We start from the raw sequence: 26026 nt of genomic DNA, 5'->3' as shown, positions 1-26026 counted from the left end.
GTGCTGCTCTCGCACTTGCCGTTGCAATGCTGAGCCCGCACCCTTCCCTGGCTGTGGCAGCCTCGCTCGGGCCGCAGAACCGGCGTTGCTTGCTGGCGGTGACAAAGACCCGCTGCAGACCCCTGCCTCGAGGAGGTTACAGTCTTAGGCCCCAGTTCTGCACACACTCAACCACCGCAGTAAGTTTTCCCAACCCCCACTGAATTCCCATACGCAATAGGTGGAGTGCAGCAAGTGAGATTTATTTTTGTAGCACATCTACAGCAAAGGCTGTGCATCGCGGGTTCCCAGACTCTGGGCACCCTAGATGCCCTGTCTAAAATATACATGTAAGTAAAAATGTACCCTCAGTTATCCCCAGAGCACAATATCTCACTATATGCTGGGGATTATAACCAATCCACCAGCCAGGAAAGGTGGAATCCCCTTCCATACAACAACACAGCTCCACTCAGGACTTCCATTAACGAAGATGCAAAGCAACCCATAACAGTATCACCATCCCCTGGAGGCATCATCTCTCTTCCCAGCTGACGCTTCCCTCACAACCAGCTCCTGGTCCCTGCAGATATCTCTCAGGTTTTTCCATCTAACAAGTGCAGAAAGCCAAGTCCTTTCCTGATCCTGGGGCTCCCTTGTCTGTTGCCATGAAGCCATATGTGCAATTTGCGGTAGGGCACATGACTAGGAACAGGCATGTGACCTAAAACTAAATACCTGAATTTTAAATGACCAAAGGGGGATAATAGACACACTGGGCCTATTTGAAACTCCATAAAGCTGTGGAGCAAGGACTAAACATGTCCAGTTTTTTAACCTTTTCTCATGGGTCAGGTTTTCTAAACCTTTTGTCATTTTTGTTGCTCTCCTTTGGACTCTCCAATTTATCCACATCTGTCCTACAGTGTGGCACACAGAATCAGACATAGTACTGCAGCTGGGGCTGCCCTAGTGCTAATAGAGCAGGACATGTCCTACATTCAACACTCCTCCTAAAATACCTCGGAGTGATATCAGCCCTTTTCACAGCAGTACCACGTGGCAGGCTGGCTCCTGTTCACCCTAGCCTGGTCCAGCAGCGCTATCCCAACCTGTTCTTCCACACCTGGCAGCTGTGCATGTCTCAATCGGCTTCTCTAGGGAACTGACCCCACCGACCTGCGTGACAGCCCTAGCAGCGAGGCTGTGCCCCGATGAGGTTGGAGGGCAGGTGATGGGCGAAGCACAACAGGGTCTGGGCAGGCAGGGAGCAACACCACCCATAGGACCCACCCGGAGGCAGAGCCTGGGCCCGCAGCAGGCAGCCCCCCCCCCCGGCCCTGACGGGGGTTGGAGTCTTGCTGCACCCAAGCCTTGACCGCGTGAGCCCCACTTGCTGTGCAGTGAGTGATCCCCACAGGCACGTGTGGAGACACAGGAACTGCCATTGCGCTCAGGCCTCCTCTCCCGCCACGCCCCTGTTAAGGCGCACACGTGCGCTAGGGGAGGAAGGAAGAGGGAGAAGAGCGCATCGATGATTGGGTGCGCGATATATCGATTGTGCATGAGCTCGACTCTTCTGCCTGATTACGTGAGGTCACGCGTCAGGGCGCGGGGTGCGGCGCTGGGAACGGTGGGAAGGCGCGCGGGCGGCGAGTGGAGCCGGGTGAGGCAAGGGTTTGTCCCCCGTCTGCGCCTCTCCTGGGAGATGCGGCGCGAGGGACCCGGTGCCTGTGTCCGGGGAGGCATCTGGGGCTCTTCCCTCTGGGGACAGGAGCGCTGAGCCTGCTTGGGCGGGCGGGCGGGCTCACCTAGCCGCGCTTGGGATTGGCCCAAAATAGCCACGAGCTGTGAATTCCCCAGAACCGGGTTTGGGGCAGCTGGGGCGGGGGCGGCTGGGCGCGTGAGGGAGGGAGGCGGGCTGTGGTCGGTGTATGAGGGGGGCTGCGGTTGGAGGGACGGGCTCTGTGGTGCAGTGGGGGGTATCGATGTTTATATACGAGGCGATAGGGACCATAAACACTTCAGAGCGTTATTGATTAAAAGGGCAGTGAAAGAGCTGTGTGGGGATGATCATGGTACAACTCCTGCCCACACAGAGGTTGGTGCTTTCTCAGTGACTTGGGTCCCTATAGTAGGTTATATCTTTCTGTACCTTCAGAGGTGATGGACCTTTGTTAGTATATGAAAAGTGTATAGTTTTAAAACCTGTGTGATAGAAAGTGCTTCCTTTTCACTGTTGAGTGAGACAGTTCTGATCCTGTTTTATATAGCCTGATCCAGGAAACACTTGTTTGACCTAAACAAACAAAAACTATATTATTATTATTATGAATTCATCTTCATAAATGTAAGTAGTTTTAACACATTGTGCTTGTTTCTCTTTTTCTAGGCTGTTATATAAGCAAGTTAGAAGATGGATATCAGACCGAACCATACCATTTACATCAATAATATAAATGACAACATTAAAAAAGACGGTATGAATAATTTAAAGTTCATATTTTTCATCAGTGTGTTGGGAAAACTATTTCAGTAAAAATATACTATTCTATCTTCTAGAAGTATAATCTAGACATAAAATGTCATTAGCAATCTTGTAACATCAGCACGTTTGTGCTATGCCTAGCCCAATGGAATCCCAATCTGTTTTGATCTCTAGGTACTACTGTAATACTAATAAATAATTACAACCAAAGCAGTCAGAAAATATAAATTAAGATCTCTATGCTTAACTACTGCCAATGGGGAAGGAGTTAAAATTGATAACTCCAGAACGAAGTGTAAGTCTTAATGCATATTTGGGTGTTTGTTTTTTTTTTTTTTTTAACTTTCTGGCTTTCTTTTGTTTATCATCTTAGGGTCCAATTCTACAAATCCTTATGAATGTGAGTAATTTTAGTTGTGTGGGTAGTCCCACTGAATCTTACGTTTATCTTCAGATTGAGACTCATGGCTCCAGTCTTGCAAACCCATACTTACATGAATAGTCCTTTATAATACAAGTGATTCTACTGACTTTATTGATACTGCAGTACTTATGAGTAGTGGGTTATCGGATCAGCCTCTGGTGGTGGTCTGGATGTAGTTTTCCAAAAGTAGTGGTAATTCTTTTTTCATATGCGCACTCCCTTCTGGGATGTAAACAATGTGGAATTATTATGTAACTAAACCCAGTGAAATAACTGTGGTAATAGAAACCCAGGTGGTATCCAATCTAATGGAACCTGGCAGCCAGGTGATGTGTTTTGGGATCCTCCATATGGAGATGTGTATTGGTATAAAAATGTAAATGAAACTAAAAGTATATTTTAGAATTGATAGCAACCAGTGTAACTAGTTACCAGTATACATTCAAATTTAGTACTGCTGTAAAGTGGTGCTCTAAATGTCTGCGAAAATTGAGTCCCAAAGTTTGCCCCACAGTAATGCGAGGATCAGAGAGTGGATTTAAAAAAAAACCCTCAAACAAACATAGTGCACTATATAGTAAGGTACATTGTTTCCAAGTCTCCATGATTCTTAAATCTCCCAGTGGGATATTGAACATTGTCAGGAAAGCCAAGTAAGAAAAACTAGAGAAACAGGATAATGGGGACACACAATGTGCTGCCAAGAGCCAGTTAGAGAAACAATCCTTAATATCGAGTAAAGGGTAAAAGTGGTCTGGTCAAGCATGCATGATCAGCAGAGATCTTAGAAATCTGCTTGCCATTGAAAACCACCTAATTTGTGTTTTTTACAGAGAATTTTTAGTTTTTACATTTTGTTTTTAAAAAAAAAAAACATACTCAGTGGAATTCTGATTACTGGATCTTGCCCCAGTACCAATTCTATCAGACAATAGGTAGGGCTTTGGCTGTCAGCCCCGGGCAGCGGGGCTCTGGCTGTCAGCTTAAAAATTGAAAATATATCAATAAAACATTGTGTTCAACTGATACCTATATATATTGTGGCTAGGAAAACTAAAGTTCAGTATTTCATTTTATCTATGGAAAAACACAGATTACTTTTTTTTTTTTTTTTTTTTTAATCACTGGAAAATTAGGATCCCTGGTCACCAGTGTGAGAGAAGTGGTAATTAACGAATTAGAAAAGAGAAATAACATGAAAATAGCAAGGATGGCAAAAGTTATGCCAGTTTACACATGCATATTGTATGAGTTGCATAAGATATGTGATAGTCATAACACTTTATGATGATTGGAAGAGAACTAATGAATATGTAATTTGGATATGTATAATATGATGTAGATTGTAAGCGATAGACAGAGCTTCGTAGGAGAAATCCATTGTGATTGCCTGTGCCCCAGAAGGAAACTGGCCATTTTGTTTTTCTGTATGCGTCTGTTTTTTCTTTAATAGTAATTGTAATCAAAAGCCATACTTTAGGTTCAAATAAAGGTTTGAATTAATAAACCTGAGTGTCTCAGACCTGAGCATGTAGCATTCTCGCGCAAGAAATCCCCTGGGTTGTGAGGCACCTAACCATTACCTGCCCTTAGCGTGAAGCAGTCTTGTTTGGGCTTGCTGTGGCTCAGCTCCCTGAAACCAGCTGCCTCTGGCAGCACAATCACTAACTTCTAGGGCCTCCGCCAACCCCCCTGCCCACCGTGAAGGCCTTGCTCTCTCTGTATGTGTAGCTATAGGCACACACCAACCCCCAAGTCCTTGGAGTGTTCCCTGTAGTGTCTAGCCTGGGGTAGTCAATAGATGGACTGTGGGCCAAATCCAGACCACCAGATGCTTTTGAACGGACTCAAAAATATTTTTTTATTTACTTATCATTGTTGGGGTTTTTTTGTTTTGTGTGTGTGTTTTTTAAATTCTGGAGTCTGGACTTGACTATATCTTGACCAAGAAATTTGGACCTTGACAAAAAACAGACTACCCCGGTCTAGCCTCTTATCCATTGAACACTCATAAAATGACCAGGCCTGCTATTCCCCAGGGAACAGTACATCCCAGCTTGTAAAATTCAACAGAAAACCATCACTTTGCTTAACACCACAGACCTTAGATCAGTGGTTCTCAAACTTTTTTGCACTGGTGACCCCTTTCACACAGCAAGCCTCTGAGTGCGACCCCCCTCATAAATTAAAAACACTTAAAAAATATTTAACACTATTATAAATGCTGGAGACATAGCAGGGTTTGGGGGGGGTGGAGGCTGATAACTTGCAAACCCCCACATCATAACCCCCAGTTTGAGAACCCCTGCCTTAGATATACTTCTGGTGGGAAAAAAAGAATGTTTATTATCAAAGAACAAATTTGAGTAATAGTAAGAATATTGGAAAAAAATGGTTAATTATAAAACAAAATCATGACATGCTTTCTAGAGACTAATCTAACAAGTTACTCTCGTATCTAAAGAAGCTGATCTCACGCAGGATTCTCTCCAGCATTTTTAGCCAACTCTACTTGAGACCCCTTTTTCATAGAGCAAGAGTGCTGTTCTTTTTCTTTCTCTATGAAGGATGCCTAGGCGTCTTTTCTGCCCCAAAATATAATAAAGCAAACACCTTTGACGTGTTCCTCCAGATAAGGTTCTGTGCCCCTACTGTGTTTCTCTTCCTTTTAGTTTTCTGAAATTCTTTCTTGCAATCCTTCATTTGTATTCAGTGATGATGTAGCTGTGTCGGTCCCTGGATATATTAGAGAGACAAAGAGAGTGAGTAATATGTTTTATTGGAGCTGTTGCTGAGAGAGACAAGCTTTCAAGCCCTGCCAGAGCTCTTGTACATTTTCCAGACCTGAACTAAGGCCAGGTCCTTACTACAGGTCCTTACTACAGACCTATCTTGATATAACTATGTTGCTCAAGGGTGTGAAAAATCAAGAGCGTCTCTCATTGAGATAGCTATCACCTCCACCAGTGAGATGGATTAACTATGCTGACTGGAGAAGCTATTACGTCAGTGTAGTTGAATCTTCACTAAAGCTCTGTAGCACGGTACATGAAGACAAGCCCTCAGAGTGGCACAGCTAAATACACTAAACCATCTGTTCCACCTTGCAAACAGTAAACGAGATTGTTCAACGTGAAGTAACTCTTTAGCACCTCTCCAATCATAGGGGGAAAAGGAAGAGAAGGGGAGGCAGGTAGGGGAGTTGTTAATGGATTATAGATTGTTGGAATAAGCCATAAATCCAGTGTCTCTATTCAGTCCATGATTTTTAGTGTCTAGCAAAGTTGTGAATTTAAGCTCTTGGGCTTGTCTTTTGAAAGTGTGCAGGTTTCTTTTGAGGATAAGGTCAGAGTTTTCACAAAGGGTTCACCCACAGGTGACATGGTGTTTGTCTTTTATCATTTTCCCGTGTGAGTTCATTCAAGAGCCTAGTGATTGTCTAGCTTCACCCATATAGTAACTATTGAGGCAATTAGTGCACCAGAGAAGGTACACCACATGTTGTGATAGGTACATGTAGGACATATGGATCTTGAAAGGTGTGCAGTGGAGGGTGTTGATCACTCTAGCAGCGGAGGTACATCTGAAGGTTTTGCATCTGTCGCTCTGACAGGGTCTGGTACCACTTTGAGTTGGTGTGTCCTTGTTTGTGGGGAGCTTGTTTCTGATGATAAGCTTGAAGAGGAGGGTTCAGGAAAGTTTTTTTTCAGGATGTGGTTCCCATAAAGTATGGGTTGTAGTTGTTTGATACCCTGTATGGGTTCAAGTGTGAGGTGGTAGGTGGCAAGTAGGGGTGTACAGTCAGAGGGGGTTTTATTTCTGTATTGAAGCAGATTCTCTTGGTGTGTTTGGGTGGTCTATTATATGATGCTATCTGCTTCTCTGGTGGAGCATCCTTGTTTGGTGAAGGCGGTTCTGAGAGTGTTCAAATGTATTTCCTGGACTTTTCTTGGAGCATATTCTGGGGTATCTGAGTGCCTGGCTGTAGGTAACAAATTTTTTTGGTGTATTTGGGGTGGAGAGACTCTCTCTCTCTCCTCCCCTCTCCCCCCACATGGTATCTATATTTTCACAATGATATCGATGACCAGCATGACACTGGCTTTCATTTGAGACCCCACGTGATATTCTTAAGTGAATCAGAATATGCATACCAGAATCAGGAGATTCTTGTAATCCTTTGTACCTCCTTGCCAGTTAACATTGAGGTTCTTGGGTTACCTTGCAGTATTATACAATACACATTACATGATGGTGTGTTTGAATGTTCCAGTGGGCAAATTAAGCATAGCTTTCATTTATAGCACACACTATATTCCCAATAAACCAGAAGGTTGGCATTGTGGAAGATACTTGGTTATAGTCTTTGAAGGGTAAAACTGCAAATTGCATTTAGAATACAGCTTTTATACCTACATCTTTCCATTACCATAGTGTACAGGAGAGCATTCCTTTTAAAGGGAGACTTTCATGACGTAACTTTAAGAGAATCTTCACATAAAAAGCAATTTATATGGCCATATGCATCTGATTTCTTGGTCTTTGCTTACAGATATTGTCTCTAAGAGTATGTTTTCTCTCAGCTTCTCTTGCATGACTTGTTATGGTCTCTAAAGTAATATGATTCATGTCAGATAATTTTTGTTTACCTTTTTTGAAAAGAAAAACATAAAAGAATCATGATGAACTGTTATTGTCAGACTTCAGCAATGACAAAACAACATACTTCAGTTGCTGAAGTTTCAAGTATCGGGGGTAGCCATATTAGTCTGTATCCACAAAAAACAACAAGGAATCTGGTGGCACCTTAAAGACCAAGGGCAGGTCTACACTAACCCCCCAATTCGAACTAAGGTACGCAACTTCAGCTACGTTATTCACGTAGCTGAAGTTCGAAGTACCTTAGTTCGAACTTACCTCGGTCCAGACGCGGCAGGCAGGCTCCCCCGTCGACTTCGCGTACTCCTCTCGCTGAGCTGGAGTACCGCAGTCGATGGCAAGCACTTCCGGGATCGACTTATCTCGTCCAGACAAGATGCGATAAGCAAACCCAGAAGTTCGATTTGCTTGCCGCCGAACTACCGGGTAAGTGTAGACCTACCCTAACAGAGTTATTTGGACATAAGCTTTTGTCGGTTTAAAAAAAAAAACCTCACTTCTTCAGATGCATGGAGTGAAAGTACTGAAGTATGTATCTTAAATACAAGAACAGTGAGGCAATAGAATAAGTGTTCAGTGCAGGGGGATGAACATAGGTTAACTGGATATGTTTAAGACCAGACTTTGCACCTACTTTTAAGACGGTCTTAAGATAATGAAAATGACTGTCATAATTCAGTGGGATGGGCTGATGATCCAGAAAGCCTATTCCAATTCACATTTAATTCTTGAAAGAACTGGTTAAGCAAGACAGACATGGAAAAAAATCTCTTAATGCTATCACCTGACTGATTTTAATTAATAATGTGCTTGAATCATTAATAATAATAATAATAATAATAAAAAAAACCCACATCACTTATTACCCTAATATGAGTGTTATGGCTTTGGTTTATATCTTTGGCTCTGACGTTATATGAGTAAAGTAGAATAGCATGTTATATGTATTTTTCAGAGTTGTAACTTCATGTTATTTGAGGATAGAATAACTTTTATAAAAGCACAGTGACATATCCAACCTATATGCAGTAATGGTTTTTCTATGCTCTCAACAGAACTGAAGAGATCGTTGTATGCGCTGTTCTCACAGTTTGGTCATGTAGTAGACATTGTGGCTTTAAAGACTATGAAAATGAGAGGACAGGCCTTTGTCATATTTAAAGAACTTGGATCATCCACCAATGCTTTGAGACAGTTACAAGGTTTTCCATTTTACGGCAAACCAATGGTAAGTCTCTCTCTTTTTTTTTTTTATGGCACTAGGACAGTACAGTATTTTGCAACTGGGAATCAGTTTTCTATCAGTTTCTGTATTTTTCTATCTAGGGTGTGTCTGCTATTTATTTTTCATTGATGTCCTGTTTTTCTCTGTGTGAACATATATATTCATGCATGTTTGAGGGGCAATGTGCTTAGCTTTCAGATAAGACTGCTTTACTCCAACATCATACTACTTTACATTTTTTAAATTAGAAGTCTAAATTTTGTATGTTTTCTAAATGAAGGCTTTCAATAATTTTTCTGTGGCGGAGTAAAATTGTATGGCATTTGTGACAGACCCAGACCAGTGGGGTACAGGAGTCTGGTAGAGGGCAAATATACTGCTCACTGGATGAGTAGTTTTCTGTTCCCTGAGTGACCAGAGCAGGGGCTGCACTAGAGTAATCAGGAACCTGCTAGAACCTGTTAAGGCAGGCAGGCCAATTAGGGCACCTGGAGCCAATTAAGTGTCTAGAATCAATTAAGGCAGGCTAATCAGGGCACCTGGGTTTTAAAAAGGAGCTCACTTCAGTTTGTGGTGCGAGTGTGAGGAGCTGGGAGCAAGAGGCGCAAGGAGCTGAGAGTGAAAGGGTGTGTTGCTGGAGGACTGAAGAGCACAAGCCTTATCAGACACCAGGAGGAAGGTGCTGTGGTGAGAATAAGGAAGGTGTTTGGAGGAGGCCATGGGGAAGTAGCCCAGGGAGTTGTAGCTGTCATGCAGCTGTTACAGGAGGCACTATAGACAGCTGCAGTCCACAGGGTCCTGGGCTGGAACCTGGAGTAGAGGGCAGGCCCAGTTTCCCCCCAAACCTCCCAATTGACCTGGACTGTGGGTTCTTCCAAAGGGGAAGGTCTCTGGGCTGTTCCCCAACCCACATGGTGAATCTCTGAGGCAAGAAAATCCGCCAATAAGCGCAGGACCCACCAAGATAGAGGAACTTTGTCACACATTTAAATGCCTCCAGTTTGCCTTTTGTTTTTTGTCTTGTATAAGTCAAGTTTGTGTAGTGATGCCATAACATTTGGCTACATTCACTTATGTTGAAGTTAAGCATTCTTAATTGTTCAATGTTATGTCATAATATTTCTACTTCATAATAAATATTGCTAATACTGAAAATGTTACACTCTTCAGGATTACAAAATAAAGTTCAGAAGAATTTGTATAAGATGATAATGCTGGATACAACTATTTGCACATTGTATAACTATGCACATGAGTAGTCCTTCAGTGGTTTTGTGTGTGAGAGTGCTTTTTTTCCTGTGTTGGTGAGCCTAGAAATCTTGATTTGCATGTGTCTTCCACCTATTTTTTGTAGTGTGGAGGAACACACAAACAAGGAAACTCTCTGTACAGAGAAATTTTTAATATAGTACGCACAAACAGTTGTCTTTGCTGTGTGTGGAACACTTTGCAATAGCTTGCCACTCTGTCTGCATCCACCTTCTCCATATGGGGGAGAGAACCAGTAGAATTCATCTGTGCATGATGTGGGAATAGCCAGATATTTATGAAATTTTATAGTTTAGCAGAAAAACAGATGCTTAGACACCTGTGGTACATCTCTGAATTCTCCAAACTAAAAAGATAAAAGATCTAAAAGAGATACTTCATCCATCCTGTTCAGCTGAACACTTCAAAAATTCATGTGTTGAGAAATGCTTCAATGCTGATGATGGGTTCCGCTCAATAACTATCCAAAGCCGTGTGGACCAACACATGTTCATTTTCATCATCTGAGTCAGATGCCAGCAGAAGGTTGATTTTTCTTTTTTGGTGGTTCAGATGGGGGGAGGGATAGCTCAGTGGTTTGAGCATTGGTCTGCTAAACCCAGGGTTGTGAGTTCAATCCTTGAGGGGGCCACTTAGGGATCTGGGGCAAAATAAGTACTTGGTCCTGCTAGTGAAGGCAGGAGGCTGGACTCGATGACCTTTCAAGGTCCCTTCCAGTTCTAGGAGATAGGATATCTCCATTAATTTCTTCATCAGAGTGTTGCTCTTTTAGGACTTTGGACCGTATTTTCCTCAACTCATCCCTCTCAGATTTTGGAAGGCACTTCAGATTCTTAAACCTTGGGTTGAATGCTCTTGCTATCTTTAGAAATCTCCTATTGGTTCCTTCTCTCACTGCAGATTTGACAAAACGCAAAGTGTTCTTAAATCGAACAACATATGCTGGGTTGTCCTCTGAGACCACCCGTAACATGAAATATATGGCAGAATGTGGGTAAAACCACGGAGTGGGAGACATACAATTATTCCCCACGGAGTTCAGTCACAAATGTAATTAACACTTTATTTTTAACACGTGTCGTCAGCATGGAAGCATGTCCTGTGGAATGGTGGTCGAAGCATGAAGGGGCATACGGATGTTGAGCATATTTGGCATATAAATACCTTGCAACTCTGGCTACAACAGTGTAGTGCGAATGCCTGTACTCACTTTCAGATGACCTTGTAAATGAGAATTGGGCAGCATTATCTCCTGTAAATGTAAGCAAGCTTGTTTGTCTTAGCGATTGGCTGAACAAGAAGTAGGACTGAGTGGACTTGTAGGTGCTCAAGTTTTACACAGTTTTGTTTTTGTGTAGTTTTAAAAAAAAAAAAACAAATTCTACATATGAAAGAGCAACTTACAAAATAGAGATTGCACTCCAGTACTCGTATGAGGTATTTTTCAATTTTCTTTTATCTTTCTTGCTGTGAAAGTATTTGTAATAAAAAATAATATAAAGTGAGCACTGTACACTTTGTATTCTGTGTTGTAATTGAAATATATATTTGAAAATGTAGAAAAACATCCAAAAATATTTATAATAAATGTAAATTGGTATTCGATTATTGTTTAACAGTACGATTAAAACTGTAATCATGACTAATTTTTTTTAATCTAATTAATTTGTTTTGTGTTACTCTCTTGAGTTAACTGTCCTCTTCTTATTTACAATGTCACCAGAAAGTGAGAACAGGCATTTGCATGTACTTTTGTAGCCGGCATTGCAAGGTATTTACGTGCCAGATATGCTAAACATTTGTATGACCCTTCATGCTTTGGCCATCATTCCAGAGGACATGCTTCCATGCTGATGACACGCATTAAAAATAAAGTGTTAATTAAATTTTGACTGAACTCCATGGGGAGAATTATGTCCCCTGCTCTGTTTTACCTGCATTTTGCCATCTATTTTGTGTTATAGCAGTCTCAGATGATGACCCAGCACATGTTGTTCATTTTAAGAACACTTGCACTGCAGATTTCACAAAATGCAAAGAAGATACCAGTGTGAGATTTCTAAAGATAGCTATAGCACTCTACCCAGGTTTAAGAATCTGAAGCACCTTCCAGAATCTGAGAGGGACAAGGTGTGGAGCATGCTTTCAGAAGTTTTAAAAGAGCAACACTCGGATGCGGAAACTACAGAACCTGAACCACCAAAAAGAAAAATCAACCTCTGCTGGTGGTATCTGACTGAGATAATGAAAATGAACATGCATTGGTCCTCACTGCTTTGGATTGTTATCAAGCAGAACCCATCAGCAGCAGGGATGCATTTCCCCTGAAATGGTGGTTGAAGCATGAAGGGACATATGAATCTTTAGTGCATTTGGCATGTAAATAGCTTGCAACGCTGGCTACAACAGTGCCCTGAGAATGCATATTCTCACTTTCAGGTGACATTGTAAACAAGAAGCGGGCAGCATTATCTCCTGTAAATGTAAACAAACTTGTTCAGCCAATCGCTCAGACAAACAAGAAGTAGGGCTGAGTGGACTTGTAGACTCTGAAGTTTTACAATTTGTTTTTGAGTGCAGTTATGTAACAAAAAAAGTCTACATTTGTAAGTTGCACTCTCATGACAAAGGTTGCACTACAGTACTTGTATGAGGTGAATTGAAAAATACTATTTCTTTATCATTTTTACATTGCACATATTTGTAATAAAAAATAATACACGCTTTGATTTAAATTAGAACACAGAATACAATATATATGAAAAGGTAGAAAAAATAAAACATCCAAAATATTCAATACATTTCAATTGGTATTCTATGTTTAACAATGCAATTAAAACTGCGATTAATCACAATTAATTTTTTTGAGTTAATCGTGTGAGTTAACTGATTAATTGTCAGCCCCAGTATTTTTTTATAATTACTTTTCCAAGTACTTGCTTTAATGGCCATAGGGATGTTCAGTAATTGGGAATGGGATGGGAACTGGTCTACATATCTTCCTCTCTTCTGTGCAGTTATCACATGAACCATCTCTCTACTAAAATGCTATTGACGCCCCCTTTCTTTTGCACCTTTTCAATGTCTTGCATCCTTAGTGGTGGTTTTGCCTTCCTTTTACTGTGTCTACTGCTAGTGTCCTGCCTCAAGTGTTTCCTCTCCTTTATTACTGGCAGTAAAGAAAGTTATGTCATAGTGACCATCTCCTTCCAGTTGCTCTAATCCAGTGGTTGGTTCTCAGCCTGCAGCCTAGCCAGCATACAGCTGCGGCCCCTGTGACATCCTCAGGGCCATATAGGTAGTATTGGATGTGGCCCACAATGGTAAATAGGTTGAGAACCACTGCTCTAATCCATGCCTGGGGATATGAATTTGAACTGATTGCAGCATAGTAGCTTTCATATAAAAGAGAATTGTCCTATATTTCACACTATTCCTGTATTTCATTCCCTTTTTTTTTTTTTTTTTTTTTGTTCTCTTAAAGTTCCGCTGTGACTAGTTTATAAACCTTCTTGGATACTTAAGTGTTTGTTTAACCATCGTCCATCAACCTCTTCTATCTTTTGCATGTTTTAAACAAAAGACGCTTTTGTAGTGAGTGCTCAGAATTAATTGGTGAATTCAGCATATTCTGTGGGTAGTTTCTATTACAGTTTTTAATGTAAGAAATTCTTGTAGGAATTCCAGTGTTCGGCTAGATATTTGGGGCCTTAATGAGGCTAGTGCAAGCTGTTCAACATAATGAACTATAAAATGTTCTGTTTTCTTGTTTAAACAGCGTATTCAGTATGCAAAAACAGATTCAGATGTGATTTCCAAAATGCGCGGTACATTTGCTGATAAGGAAAAGAGGAAAGAAAAGAAAAAGGCTAAATCTCTGGAGCAGTCAGCTAATGCAGCAAATAAAAAGCTTGGTCAGGTAAGTGGACTGTGTAAACCAGGGGTCATCAACCTTTCAGGAGTGCTGTGCCGAGTCTTCATTTATTCACTCTCATTTAAGGTTTCGCGTGCCAGTAATACATTTTAACGTTTTTAGAAGGTTTCTTTCTATGAGTCTATAATCTATAACTAAACTATTGTTGTATGTAAAGTAAATAAGGTTTTTAAAATGTTTAAGAAGCTTCATTTAAAATTAAATTAAAATGCAGAGACCCCCGGACCGGTGGCCAGGACCCAGGCAGTGTGAGTGCCACTGAAAATCCGCTCATGCGCCGCCTTCGGCAGGCGTGCCATAGGCTGCCTACCCCTGGTGTAAACCAAAACAAGATTCCTGACTTCTAGAACAAGTTTGAAGGGTTTTTTCTGCATGGAACAAACTCCTTTAATGGGATATTTACCTATAGTTTTAACAAGGAGGATTGTATTTTGGGGGAATGTACGTAAGATACTAATGTGCTTCCTGTAAACTGTGCCAAATTTGTTTCAATGTAAAAGTTTAATGGACTCATATTAATCATTAGACAAAGTTGCAAGGAATCTTGAGTGCAAAGGCCCCCAAACTGTTAAGAATCCAGTTCAATTTAGTTACTAAAATGACAAACTTTTGGAATCTGTTCATTTTGCCTATCCACGTAGTGGATGAAGTCTCAATTTGTCACTGTCTGTCGTTCTTTCTTCAGCAAAGAATATTAGCTGTTACTGTGTTTTTTGTTTTTTGTTTTTTCCACCCTAACACAATGTTAAGGTATTCAAACTGTGAAAACTTTCAATGAACTTCCCTTTTTGGAAAGTATCAACTCCCTCTGTTTTGGTGAATATCCATTGGTTATTCACTATAAATCCCAGAGAGAATCTTAAATTGCAAATATTTTTGTAAAAATATTAAAACTAGAAAACTGATCAGTTTAAAAGTGAAACAATTTAAGGGTAACCATTCATCATTTTTTTTTTTTTTTGAGCAGCCTAGACCTTTTATACCAATGCAAATTCTAGAGTGTCCTTTCTAACGCAACAGCTCTTTGAGTGCTTGCTCATGTTCATTCCATGTTAAGAGTGAGAGTGTGCGTGTGGTTGCTGCAGATTTTCCCCTTGATGGTATCCATCCGGCCAGCTCTAGCGCCATCTGATGCCGCGCATTCATGCGTCAGTATAAGGGGCCTAGCAGGCCCCGCACCCTCTCAGTTCCTTTTTACCATCCATGACGGTCACTCGAACATCTCCTCTTGCCTTGGCAAAGAGTTCATCTAGTGGTGCTGTTATACCCTCCTTTCTTCGCAAGTTTAGTTACCTTAAATTTATTTCGTTTAGTAATAGTGTATAAAGTTAGGTCCCATAGCTGTTTACAGGGGCATCCTCTTCCCCTGCGACCAGGCATGCCCCTGTCTCTGGGCTTTAAACCCTGTGCCTCCTGTGGCAAGCACATGCCGGTGACTGACCTGCACTCCAGATGTCTGAAGTGTCTGTGAGAGGCTCATGTGCGAGAGCATTGCCATGTCTGCTGCCAGTTCAAGCCTTGTACAAAAAGGAACACGGAGGCCAGACTAAGGTCCATCCTGATGGAAGTCACACTTAGACAGGGGTAGGAGTCGAGCCAGTTGGACTTGGCACCGAGTACCTCGGCATCGGTGCGGAATGCTCTTCCGACAGCCTGTTTCTCGGCACCATTCCCCTTACTGGTGCCGAGGAAGTAGTACAAGAAACAGTAGTCTGAGAGAGGATGCTCCTTGAAGCTGAGGAGGGACAAAAGTGGAGTGCAATCTACATCAGGCTACTCCTCTGTCCCTGCTCTGCAAGTGGCACCATCAACTCCGCCCTGCTCGCAGGTTCCGTTGAGTCTGATGCAGGGCCATCCACCAACACCGGGGAGGGGGGTGGACATTGTGGCACCAGCAGGACTGTGGTGCTGTCCACCCCAGAGGTCTTTCCAGCGGCTAGGGACCTGATGACTCCCATGGCACCACCAATCCCAGCGGGGCAAGTTCTGACACTGGTGAGATCATCTTGCAGAAAGGAGCCTGTTTCCCTAGGCCCCTGCCTGGCAGCAGGTCCTCTGGTACTGACCCAGAGGGAAACTGCTGTTTGTTGGTGAAGACTTCCCCTCTCTGGCACTGATCCCTGAACCAGCGGCGCTGGCTGGAGGAAGCAAGGGGTACTCCCACGCCATGGTCTCCCCAAGCTAACTTATCGTTAGAGTCATGCACCCAACTAAGGAACCGTTACCAGTATTTGGCCTACATCCTGTTGGATCTCAGTGCGCGTGCCCTCTATAGCCTCCTGGCTCAGAGGTCCGTAGTGTATGCGGGTCCAGTAGAATCCATGGGCTTCCCCCAGATACTGGGACCACCTTTCAGCTGTTTGTACTCGATGGTGTCTGAGAGAAGGGCCCCTTCTCTGTACACTCTGGTACCAAGCCCAACACCGATGCTCAGGACTTAGGCCTGCATGAGTGGTTAGTGCAGAAGAAGAGGAAGGCCAAAGGACTCAAAGAAGCTGGACCCATTTGGTAGAAAGATTTATTCTGCTGGTGAATTACTGCTCCACATCTCCAATCAGCAGGCCTTGCTTGGCAGGTATGACTATAACATCTGGGATTGCAAGTCAGAATTCAAGGAGTTGCTGCCCCAAGAGTCCAGGTAAGAGTTCCCCACCCTGGTGGAGGAAGGGAAGACTATAGCCAAGGCCTCTCTCCAGGCTGCCCTAGATGCAACTGATATGGCGGCCAAAACAATGGCATCAGTGGTGGTCATGAGAAGATGCTCTTGGCTCCAATCTTTAGGGCTGCCACCGGAGGTTCAGCAGTCCATTCAGGACCTTCTATTTGAGGGAACTTCCCTCTTTTCCGAACAGATGCAAAACTCCATGGCCTGAAAGATTCCAGGGCTACCCTCAGATTCCTGGGCCTCTAATCCCCACACCTTCAGTGAAGTATTTCAGACCTCAGCCACTGGTCTGCTTCTTGGCTCTGCTGCCTCACCAAGACCCGTTTAAGAAAAACAGCAGGGCTTATAAGCGTAGGCAAGCGCCCCCCTTTCACCTCGGCTTCATTGCACAGATATCTTCTGCTTGGGGCTTCATACTTTTTGAAGGGGTGCCCAAGTGCATTATATCAGTTCCCATACCATATCCTGTTCTCCCCCCCCCCCCTTTGTTTTCAGACCGACTCTCCTATTTCAGTCCAGCATGGTCCCTCAGCTTGGACTGTTCGGTGCTGAGTAGGATGGAGGAAATTTTATCACACACACACCGCCCCTCCCATACCCATCCATCTTCAGGGACACTTCTCACGAGCAACTTCTAATCCAGGAGGTGCAAGCCCTCCTGTGGGAAGCGGCTGTAGAGGAGGTGCCTCAGGACTTGAAGGAAAGGATTTTACTCCTGCTGTTTCCTAATCCCAAAGGCCAAAGGTGGTCTTCGATCCATCCTAGACCTGCGTTGCCTCAATAGTTATCTCAAGTAGCTGAGATCCGCATGGTTTCCCTGACCTCCTTTATCTCTCTCTCTCCCCCCCTCCCCAGACAGATCCAGGGGACTGGTACACTGCCCTCAATTTGAAAAACATTTATTTCTACGTCTTCATTTTCCAGGGCCACAGAAGGTTCCTCAGATTCATTGTAAACCAGACCCACTACCAATTCACTGGCCTTTCCTTTGGCCTGTTGGCAGTCCCTTGGGTTTTCAGAAAATGCATGGTGGCGATGGCAGCCTTCCTTGCAAGGCAAGACATTTGAGTCTACCCTTGCCTCAACGACTGGTTGGTCCAAGGCCCAGATGAAAGCCAGCATCAATTTGGTCCGACCTATCTTCAGAGTCCTGGGCCTATTGATAAATGAGCAAAAGTAAACTCGTCATCCCCATCCAGAGGATAGAGTTCGTCGGTGCAGTGCTCGATTCTGCCTAGGCCAGAGTCTTCCTCCCAGAGGCTAGCTTCTAGACAATGTCGGCTCTGGTATCAAAGGTCAAGGCCAACCCTGTCATGACAGCCCATTTTTGCCTCAAACTTTTAGGTCACATGCCACGTGCATTTATGTGGTACAGCACGGAAGACTTTGCATCAGACCTCTTCAGGTTTGGCTGGCCTCAGTGCTTACCGTTCCTGCCCCAGTCCTTGCCTCTCTCGACTGGTGGAGGGATCCCCGATCAGGGGGTGTGGGTGTTCCCTTTGTCGCTCCCCAAACAGCAGTATCCCTAATTTTGGACATATCCAGTCTAGGTTGGGGGCTTACCTCAAGCACCTTAGGGCCTGTGGTCCCAGGAGGAGCTCTCCTTGCATATAAACCTCAGAGCTCAGAGCGGCCTGCCTCGTGTACCAGGTGTTCTTACCCCAAAATGCAGGCAGAGTTATGAGTGCTCATGGACAACATGGCAGCCACATTTTACATCAACAGAGGAGTGTATTGCGCCACCCTCTCAAGAGGCCATTCGTCTGTGGGACTTCTGCGTGAAACACTCCATCCACCTTGAAGCTTCCTACCTTCCGGGAGCCTGGAACACTCTGAGAGATCATCTCAGCAGGTCTTTCTCCCCTCACCATGAGTGGTCTCTTCACCCTGGCGTAACCAGATCCATCTTCCAGCTGAGGTGTTTCCTCATGTAGACCTGTTCACAACCAAGCAGAACAGGGAATGTCAGCAGTTTTGCTCTCTGCATGGTCATAGCGCAGGTGCTCTCTCAGATGCCTTCCTACTCCTGTAGACAAAGCTTCTGTTCTACGTGTTTTCCCCCTCATTCCTCTGGTACACAAGGTCCTTCTGAAAGTCAAGCGAGATAAAGCAAGGGTTATTCTTATTAACCCCTGCATGGCCGCACCAACATTGGTTCGTTCGGCACCCTACTGGATCTGTAAGTAGCAACCCTATTGTTGCTCCTGCCCCTCCCAGACCTGATCTTGCAAGATCATGGCTGTTGGCTCCACCTGAACCTCAAGGCCCTCCACCTGACTGCATGGATGATCCATGGTTGAATCCAGCAGTGATGGCCTGTTCAGAACAAGTCCACCAGGTCTTGCTAGATAGTAGGAAACCATCTACTACAGTGACTCCACTAGCCAAGTGGAATTGTTTCTCGGTGTGGTCTTCCCAATGAGGCCTCTCACCAACTCAGTCACTCCTCCCATCAGTACTAGAATACCTGCTTTATCTGAAATAGGGCCTAGCTATTTCATCGGTCAAGGCGCATCTAGTAGCAATCTCAGCCTTCCATCCTCTCATGGACGGTAGGTTGGTCTTCTCACATGAGATGTCCATTCACATATTCAAGGGATTAGGGAGACTTTACCCTCAAATTCGTGAACCTATCCCACCCTAAAGCTGGTCCTGTCAAGACTCCTGGGCCTACCCTTTGAGCCGCTGGCATCGTGCCCTCTGTCTTATCTCTCCTGGAAGGTCACTTTCCTGGTAGCAGTTACTCGGCCAGGAGGATCTCAGAAATCAGGACCCTTATGTCAGAACCCCTGTATATGGTGTTCCTTAAGGACAAGGTTCAACTGTGCCCCCACCCAGCGTTCCTCCCAAAGGTGGTCTCGCAGTTTCATAGTAACCAGGCTATTTTCCTGCCTGTTTTCTTCCCAAAACTGCACAAGAATATGGAGGAGTGGTGTCTCCTGGCCTTTTAAATTGAGAGATGCACCGTGACTTCTGCATTGAGAGAACCAAACTGTTCCATAAATCTATGTTGGCAGTAGCAGACAAGATGAAAGGCCTAATGGTTTCGGTCCACACAGTTTTTCATACTGGATCCCTTCCTGCATTCATATGTGCTATGAGCAGGCAGGTGTCCTACCTCCTGCCATCTTGACAACCCATTCATGAGAGCTCAGGCTTCACGAGTGGTGTTTCTGGCTCAGATCCCAATCCGAGACATCTGCAGAGCAGAGACCTGGTCATCGGTACATACTTTCTCCTTCCAACTACACCATCACCCAGCAGGCTAGGGCTGATGCCAAGTTTGGTAGAGCAGTGTTGCAATCTGCATGTCCATGAACTCCAAGCCCACCTCTGCAGGTAACGCTTGGGAGTCACCTAATGGGGAATGGAAATGAGCAAACGCCCCAGGGGGAGGAGTGGGGTGAAATTACTAACCTTTCTGTAACTGTTTTCTCTGAGATATGTTGCTCATGTCCATTCCATGATCCACCCTTTTGCCTCTCTGTCGGAGTTAGCTAGTAAGAAGGAACTGAGAAGGTGCGGGACAAGTCGGACCCCTCGTACCAGTGCATAGTCAGATCAACAATGTAACAATCAAAATTCTTTATCTTCTGATATAGAAAACAAATAAGTAATTTCTCCCCAATTACCCCAAAATTGGGTCCAACTCCAATTACATAAACATGTTTCGATGATTATGATGGTCCCTTCTGGGCTTATAAACTCAGACTTTAAGCAGTAGTAGTACTAGCAGTACCCAAAACATAGTCTGCGGACTACTAGTGATCCCCAGACCACTTGCTAATGGTCTGTGGAGAAGTGGTTGGTCACATGGGGCTGCTTGTCTTACTTTCCAGCTGAGAGAAACAGAAGATATCTGAGGGAAGACAAAATGAACAAAAGTAGGAAGTGTGATTAACTTTTTTCAGAGATTACTTGCTGATCTTTAACGTTAAGTAAAAATACACAAATACTTTCACAATATTACTCTGCAGTGTGTAATAATTGCTGTAGTTGCACCTAAGCATTATGCAATAACAAATGGGAGGGGAGCTGGTCCATGCAATCGCAGATGGGAATGGAGTTGGCCCATAAGACAGTATCTCCATTAAGAGGTGGTCTGCACTGGAGCAGTTTACTAATGCCTGTATAATGGAAAACACCAAAATTAAGAATAAACAGTAAATTCTGCAGATAAGAGTTTTGGTAGATGTTGTAGAGCTTTTGTTGCCTTAACTTTGCCACCATTTTGAAATCATTTAAAGAACTCAAATATTGATTTTGAATTTGTGCCGGAGAAGTTTATGGATTTATCTGTACCTCAGTCAGAAAGCATGTAGTGCTGTCTTCAACAGAGCCATGTTTAGAAACACTGGAAAAAATACTTTTTCCCTGTCTGTGGAATCCACCTTTTCAGGAGGCAGATGGAATACAATAGTTTGCCATATCTACCAATTCACCTTTAGAATCTATTCCGACCTAATGGCTGTGTCTTCTCCAGCAGTCTGGTGGGGGTTTAAAACCCAGTGGCTTCATGTTTCCCACCAGCAACTATTCTGCAAACTATAAACCATCCATGGACCACAGTTTAGGAAACAGTGACTTAAGATTGAAGGGTTGGTTAGGATTAAGATGCTCTCTCAGGCTCCTTGAAAACTAAATGGATATATGCTTTCAAATTGAAAATTATAGAAAACTTTTCATTGCTGATTTTTGGTAAAATCATGTTTTTCTAACTGTGTTTAATCTCCCAGGGAACAACACAGAATTCTTTGAATGTCCAAGGGACTTCGTCACAGAATCAACAGGTAATTCTTATTAGTTTATTTATTACTGCCATTACTTTCTCTGTTTTGAGAATTAGCAGGAAGAGAGAGCACTAAACAAACATCATTTAATATTTGTGTTATACAATAAAACTCCAGTATTTAAAAAAGCGCATTTGACTAGTTTAGAATTGTTTTAAATTGGACTTTGGTGGGGAATTTCTGCAGTACATAGAATGAGTTCTGTGTACATGCTCTGAATTTTGTGTTACACACCCACCCACCCACCCACCCTTAACTGGCATGTATGGAGAGACAGCTGCTATTACAAACTTCAGGCCTGATCTTTATTTTTTCCCCAGTTCCTTTATTTCACAATTCCAGTGGGATAAAGGGGGAAGAAACAGCCTCTGGAGAATACCCCAAGTATATGGGATTTTATTGGATGCTATAGAACTGTCCGAGCACCTATATGTTGTCCTCTGAATAGTCCCTTAATGTAGAGGGTGTATTGGAGAATAGAGGCGGTGTGGCCAGAGCACCTCCAGATGACCTCAGGCAGCTGTATGTGTTTGAGCTGCCTCAAGGCTGCTCTCACTTAGATTGGGAGTTGAGTAGGCCCCTTAACATGGCCAAGAATTCAAAGAGGCCAAAAATTGCGGAAAGCTATTTTTGTGCGCGCACGCGCTCTCTCTCTCTCTTCCTCTCCCCCCCTCCCCCAAGTTCTTGTGCCAATTGCAAGGATCGAGAATTGGACCCCGTGTCTTTGTTGGAATTGTTGTCCCCTCTCTGCAGTTGAGGAATTTAATATATATCTTCATAAGAAGCATGGCCAGAAAAGTGTAACTGACAATGCTGAATGTTCAGGTCTCTGTACAGCCTTCTGCCTTCGAAGTTGCTGACTTTGTAACTAGTTGTAACACCTGGCTTATTCTTCTCAGCTGAAGGGAATTACCTAATTGTACTAAAGCCAAATAAAGTAGAGATACTTTGCTGATCCCTGTTCACTTGAGAAGGTACTGAACTGCTATATGCAAAGTATCAGCAAATCTGTCTATAGCAGTGAATATTCAGTGGGCCACTGAAGCAACATTAGGAAGTATACATATCTTACATATCTTCAAATAGAATGGTTACTCCCTCGACTTTACTACAGCATGCTGTTCAAAGCTGGTAATTCTATGGAAGTGACAACTGACATGGTCAACTATCTTTTTAGATATTTATGCCTTTTTAAAATTAGCAGTTCTACATGCTTACGGTAAATGAATTTGAAATACCTCTGTCCCCCAACTTACTGCATCTCTTGATATTATACTAATAACCTACTAACACTGATAGCATAGAAAATGGACCAATTTAAAAATGTACTAAAGGGATTGTGAAAGATACAGTTTAGCCAATAAGTGACTGCAGTCTAAACCAGTCTTATGAGGAACATTAACAGTATGTTAGTTTCTCTCCAGTAGTTTCAGTGGAAGTGTAAAGAAAGTAGATGAGTGCTATTTCTATTTTGCATGACTTACTGAATTATGTTCTTCTGTTATTGTAGGTGCCTGATAATCCACCAAACTATATACTCTTCCTTAATAACTTGCCAGAAGAGACAAATGAGATGATGCTGTCTATGCTATTTAATCAGTAAGTTGTGTATATACATTTTTTTTCTCCTTTCATTCTCCATTATATGCACACACACGTTTTCCTCAGCCCTGACCTGTAGGGGATACTTAACAATATGAGAGTTCAGTCTTGGGTCCAGTTAATCCTTGGCCTTACTGCTGAAAATACAGCCATGTAAATTGTGGTGCTCTTTAATATGGACACCTGCCTATTAGGAACTAGAGAGACAAGGTGGGTGAGGTAATACCTTTTATTGGACCAGCTTCTCTTGGTGAGAGGGACAAGTTTCAGGTCAGACCTGAAGAAGAGCTCTGTGTAAGCTCGAAAGCTTGTGTCTCTCACCAGTAGCAGTTGGTCCAATAAAAGATATTACCTCACGTACCTTGTCTCTCTAATCTCCTGTGACCCACACAGCTACAACAGCACTGCCTACAACATTAGGATCTAGCTCAATTCATGTAGACCACCTATAACCATCAGATGGTTATGACTCGCAACCAATCTGGGTTAGAGTTCAAGCTAGTGACTTTGAGGTGAAAGACTCCACAGTCACAGAAATGAGTATAGACGTTCTATGATTTAAGTCAATCGCAAACTTTTGGAAGCTCAGCTCCACCTTTGGGAAGATAAACCCACTTTCATTCTCCTTGCAACCATCATTTGGTTTTTAAGGTCAACGTATCTTACCAAATACATCTTTCTCATCCTGGCTAGTCTTTTATGTGGCCCCAGGAATATACAACCCACTGTCTTGGGCATGTTATAGAGCTTCATAATATGATTCTCCTCCGTTCTTATACAATAAATATTAACATTTTTAAACTGTCATTGGTATTTGAGTTAGCATTCAGTGAAATTAATGAGGAATTTCACATCTTGGTCCTCTTATTTCAGGCTCTCTGCAAACGCAGGCAGATGTCGCTGCATCATTTTAATTTGCTTCTTGTTTTGAAGGCTTTCTTTGCAACCATAACAGCTAAACACTTCATTTTTAAACAAATGAAAGCTGAGACTGAATTGAAAGTATTGTACATGCTTTCTGAGACTTGGGGTGTGCTCCAAACTTTGTTTTGCTCATGAATAATTTGTCTGTTTTCCATTCTCATTTGTCTTACAGTGACGCTGTTTGTTTCTTCCTCCCCTCCATTTTCTCACTTTCTAAATAACTTAAATGGCTACATGAATTTACTCCATCTGCTCAGAAAATTCACTACTGGGTTGAGATTGACTTTGGAAAGTTTCAGCAATTAAGGGACAATTTACAGTTATAAGCACTTGCACATGGGGTTATAATCTATATGAAATTGTAATGATAGTCTTTGCTGTACTATGGTCCAGGAATAGGAAATGTTACTTAAATAACTTTAAAGTATTAATCTATTATAGCAATGATACTCCACATATGCTGCTTTGGGTCTGGATATGTAGTTTTTGGGGAATCTTTGAATTTCAGTGGAGCCATTCTTGGTCTCATCCAATGCAGCATAGGGATTGAAGAGAATGGAAGTACCACGTTCCCTCAGGGGAAGCAGGAAAGTGTGGAGAGTGGGGAGGAGATGGAAAACATCCTTCCTAGGATCCCTGTGTCATGGGAAGAAAGCTCCATATGATGGTCTATCAGAATAGTATGACATCCTGACTTTGCTTCCTTGATGTTTTTGCCCTAATGCCTCACACATAATGGACCAATGACCATGTAACCTCATGCTGCTGCAGATATGATAACTGCAGTGTAGAGAATGCCTTGCTGTGATTGAGTTTCTCTGCCACTTCATTCACTAGTCAAGTAGCTTCTCATTTCCTTACAAATGAGAACTACTGCGCTACTTTTAAATGTGTTACTAGTAGTGACTGAATGTGATAGTATTGGGTGCTTATGATAAGGCTTAACAGTTGCTTGAGAGATTTACCATCCAATATAAATCAATGTAATCTTATCTGACTGACTTCTCCTTTGTTTTAAAGGTTCCCTGGATTCAAAGAAGTACGTTTAGTGCCTGGGAGACATGACATTGCTTTTGTGGAGTTTGAAAATGAGGGACAGGCGGGAGCTGCTCGTGATGCTCTTCAAGGGTTCAAGATTACTCCATCCCATGCAATGAAAATCACTTATGCTAAGAAATAACCATGGATGTTATCTTAAAAGAACTGTTTTGTATAATATGATACAATTTTAGTTGGCCAAAAAGGTGGTATCTTCTTTTGAAGAAGAGTAAGGAGACATTTGTGTAAAACTGTAAGGGTTACTCAAGTAGGACAACTGTAGACTTCCACATCTGGTGGATAGTAACTTGCTGTGCTGAAATCCTAACTTCGTAAAAATAAATGCTATTTTTATTTTGTTGAAGCTATGATTTTGCATCATCTGTTTTACTGGCTAACGATTTTCCTACTGATGTTTCACTGTCTCAGAAGAGACTGGTTTAAAAAAAAAAAAAAAGCATAACTTTGGAACAAGAATGATGGAAACAGGAATACCAATATATTTGGATTAAATACAGTATCATATTTACACTGTTTTCAGTTTGATTGAAAAACAAAGCTGTTTCTTTGATAAGGAGTTCAGGCTCTTGTAGCCAAAGGAACCAAGAGGGGAGTGGTGATTCTCCAGTCCCTGATAGCAGGTGGAGAGTAGGGAGCAAAGCATGTCACTGGTGGCTTCATCCCCTGAAACTGTGATACATGTAGAAAAGGAATTTGTGGGCTGGGTGGGGCAGGGGAAGGTGTGCAGGTGATAGTTTAGGTCTCTTGCTTACTTTCCTATTCTTGTCTGTCTGATCCCTATCTTGTTTCTAATGATCCTGGAGTCTGTAATGGCAAGGTGGTTTAGGGGACCTTTCTGGTACTCTATAAAGCTGCTGCAGGATAGCCTGATGGTGCGTGCAGCCTCGTCTCTTGTTAGGTAGGATTTCCTGAATCCCATTTTATTTCAAACCATTGTGACTAAAATAGGAACTTGGATTCCGTTTTTTTAATACATGACATTAAGGGCTTGTCTTCACTACCAGGGTA

General features: G+C 42.8%; 1 protein-coding gene across 2 annotated transcripts; it reads left to right on the top strand.

Annotated features, from left to right (window-relative positions):
* Positions 1 to 21: 21 nt before the first annotated feature.
* SNRPB2 (small nuclear ribonucleoprotein polypeptide B2) lies at positions 22 to 25365 on the top strand. Of its 2 annotated transcripts, none has more exons than XM_054021624.1 (7): positions 22 to 179; positions 2372 to 2459; positions 8606 to 8778; positions 13823 to 13963; positions 21380 to 21433; positions 22944 to 23032; positions 24980 to 25365. In XM_054021624.1, exons 2-7 carry the CDS (start codon positions 2396 to 2398, stop codon positions 25137 to 25139), a joined length of 681 nt encoding a protein of 226 aa, XP_053877599.1. In that variant the 5' UTR covers positions 22 to 179; positions 2372 to 2395; the 3' UTR covers positions 25140 to 25365. The 2 variants fall into 2 exon arrangements, with proteins under 2 accessions (XP_053877599.1, XP_053877598.1); XM_054021623.1 differs by lacking the exon at positions 22 to 179 and adding an exon at positions 1578 to 1645.
* The last annotated feature ends 661 nt before the right edge of the window (positions 25366 to 26026 follow it).

The sequence above is a fragment of the Malaclemys terrapin genome, chromosome 3 (genome assembly GCF_027887155.1).
Source record: "Malaclemys terrapin pileata isolate rMalTer1 chromosome 3, rMalTer1.hap1, whole genome shotgun sequence".
NCBI classification, from domain to species: domain Eukaryota; kingdom Metazoa; phylum Chordata; order Testudines; family Emydidae; genus Malaclemys; species Malaclemys terrapin.
The sequence above is the reverse complement of the archived record's forward strand: the minus strand, read 5'-3'. Positions and strand labels throughout refer to the sequence as shown.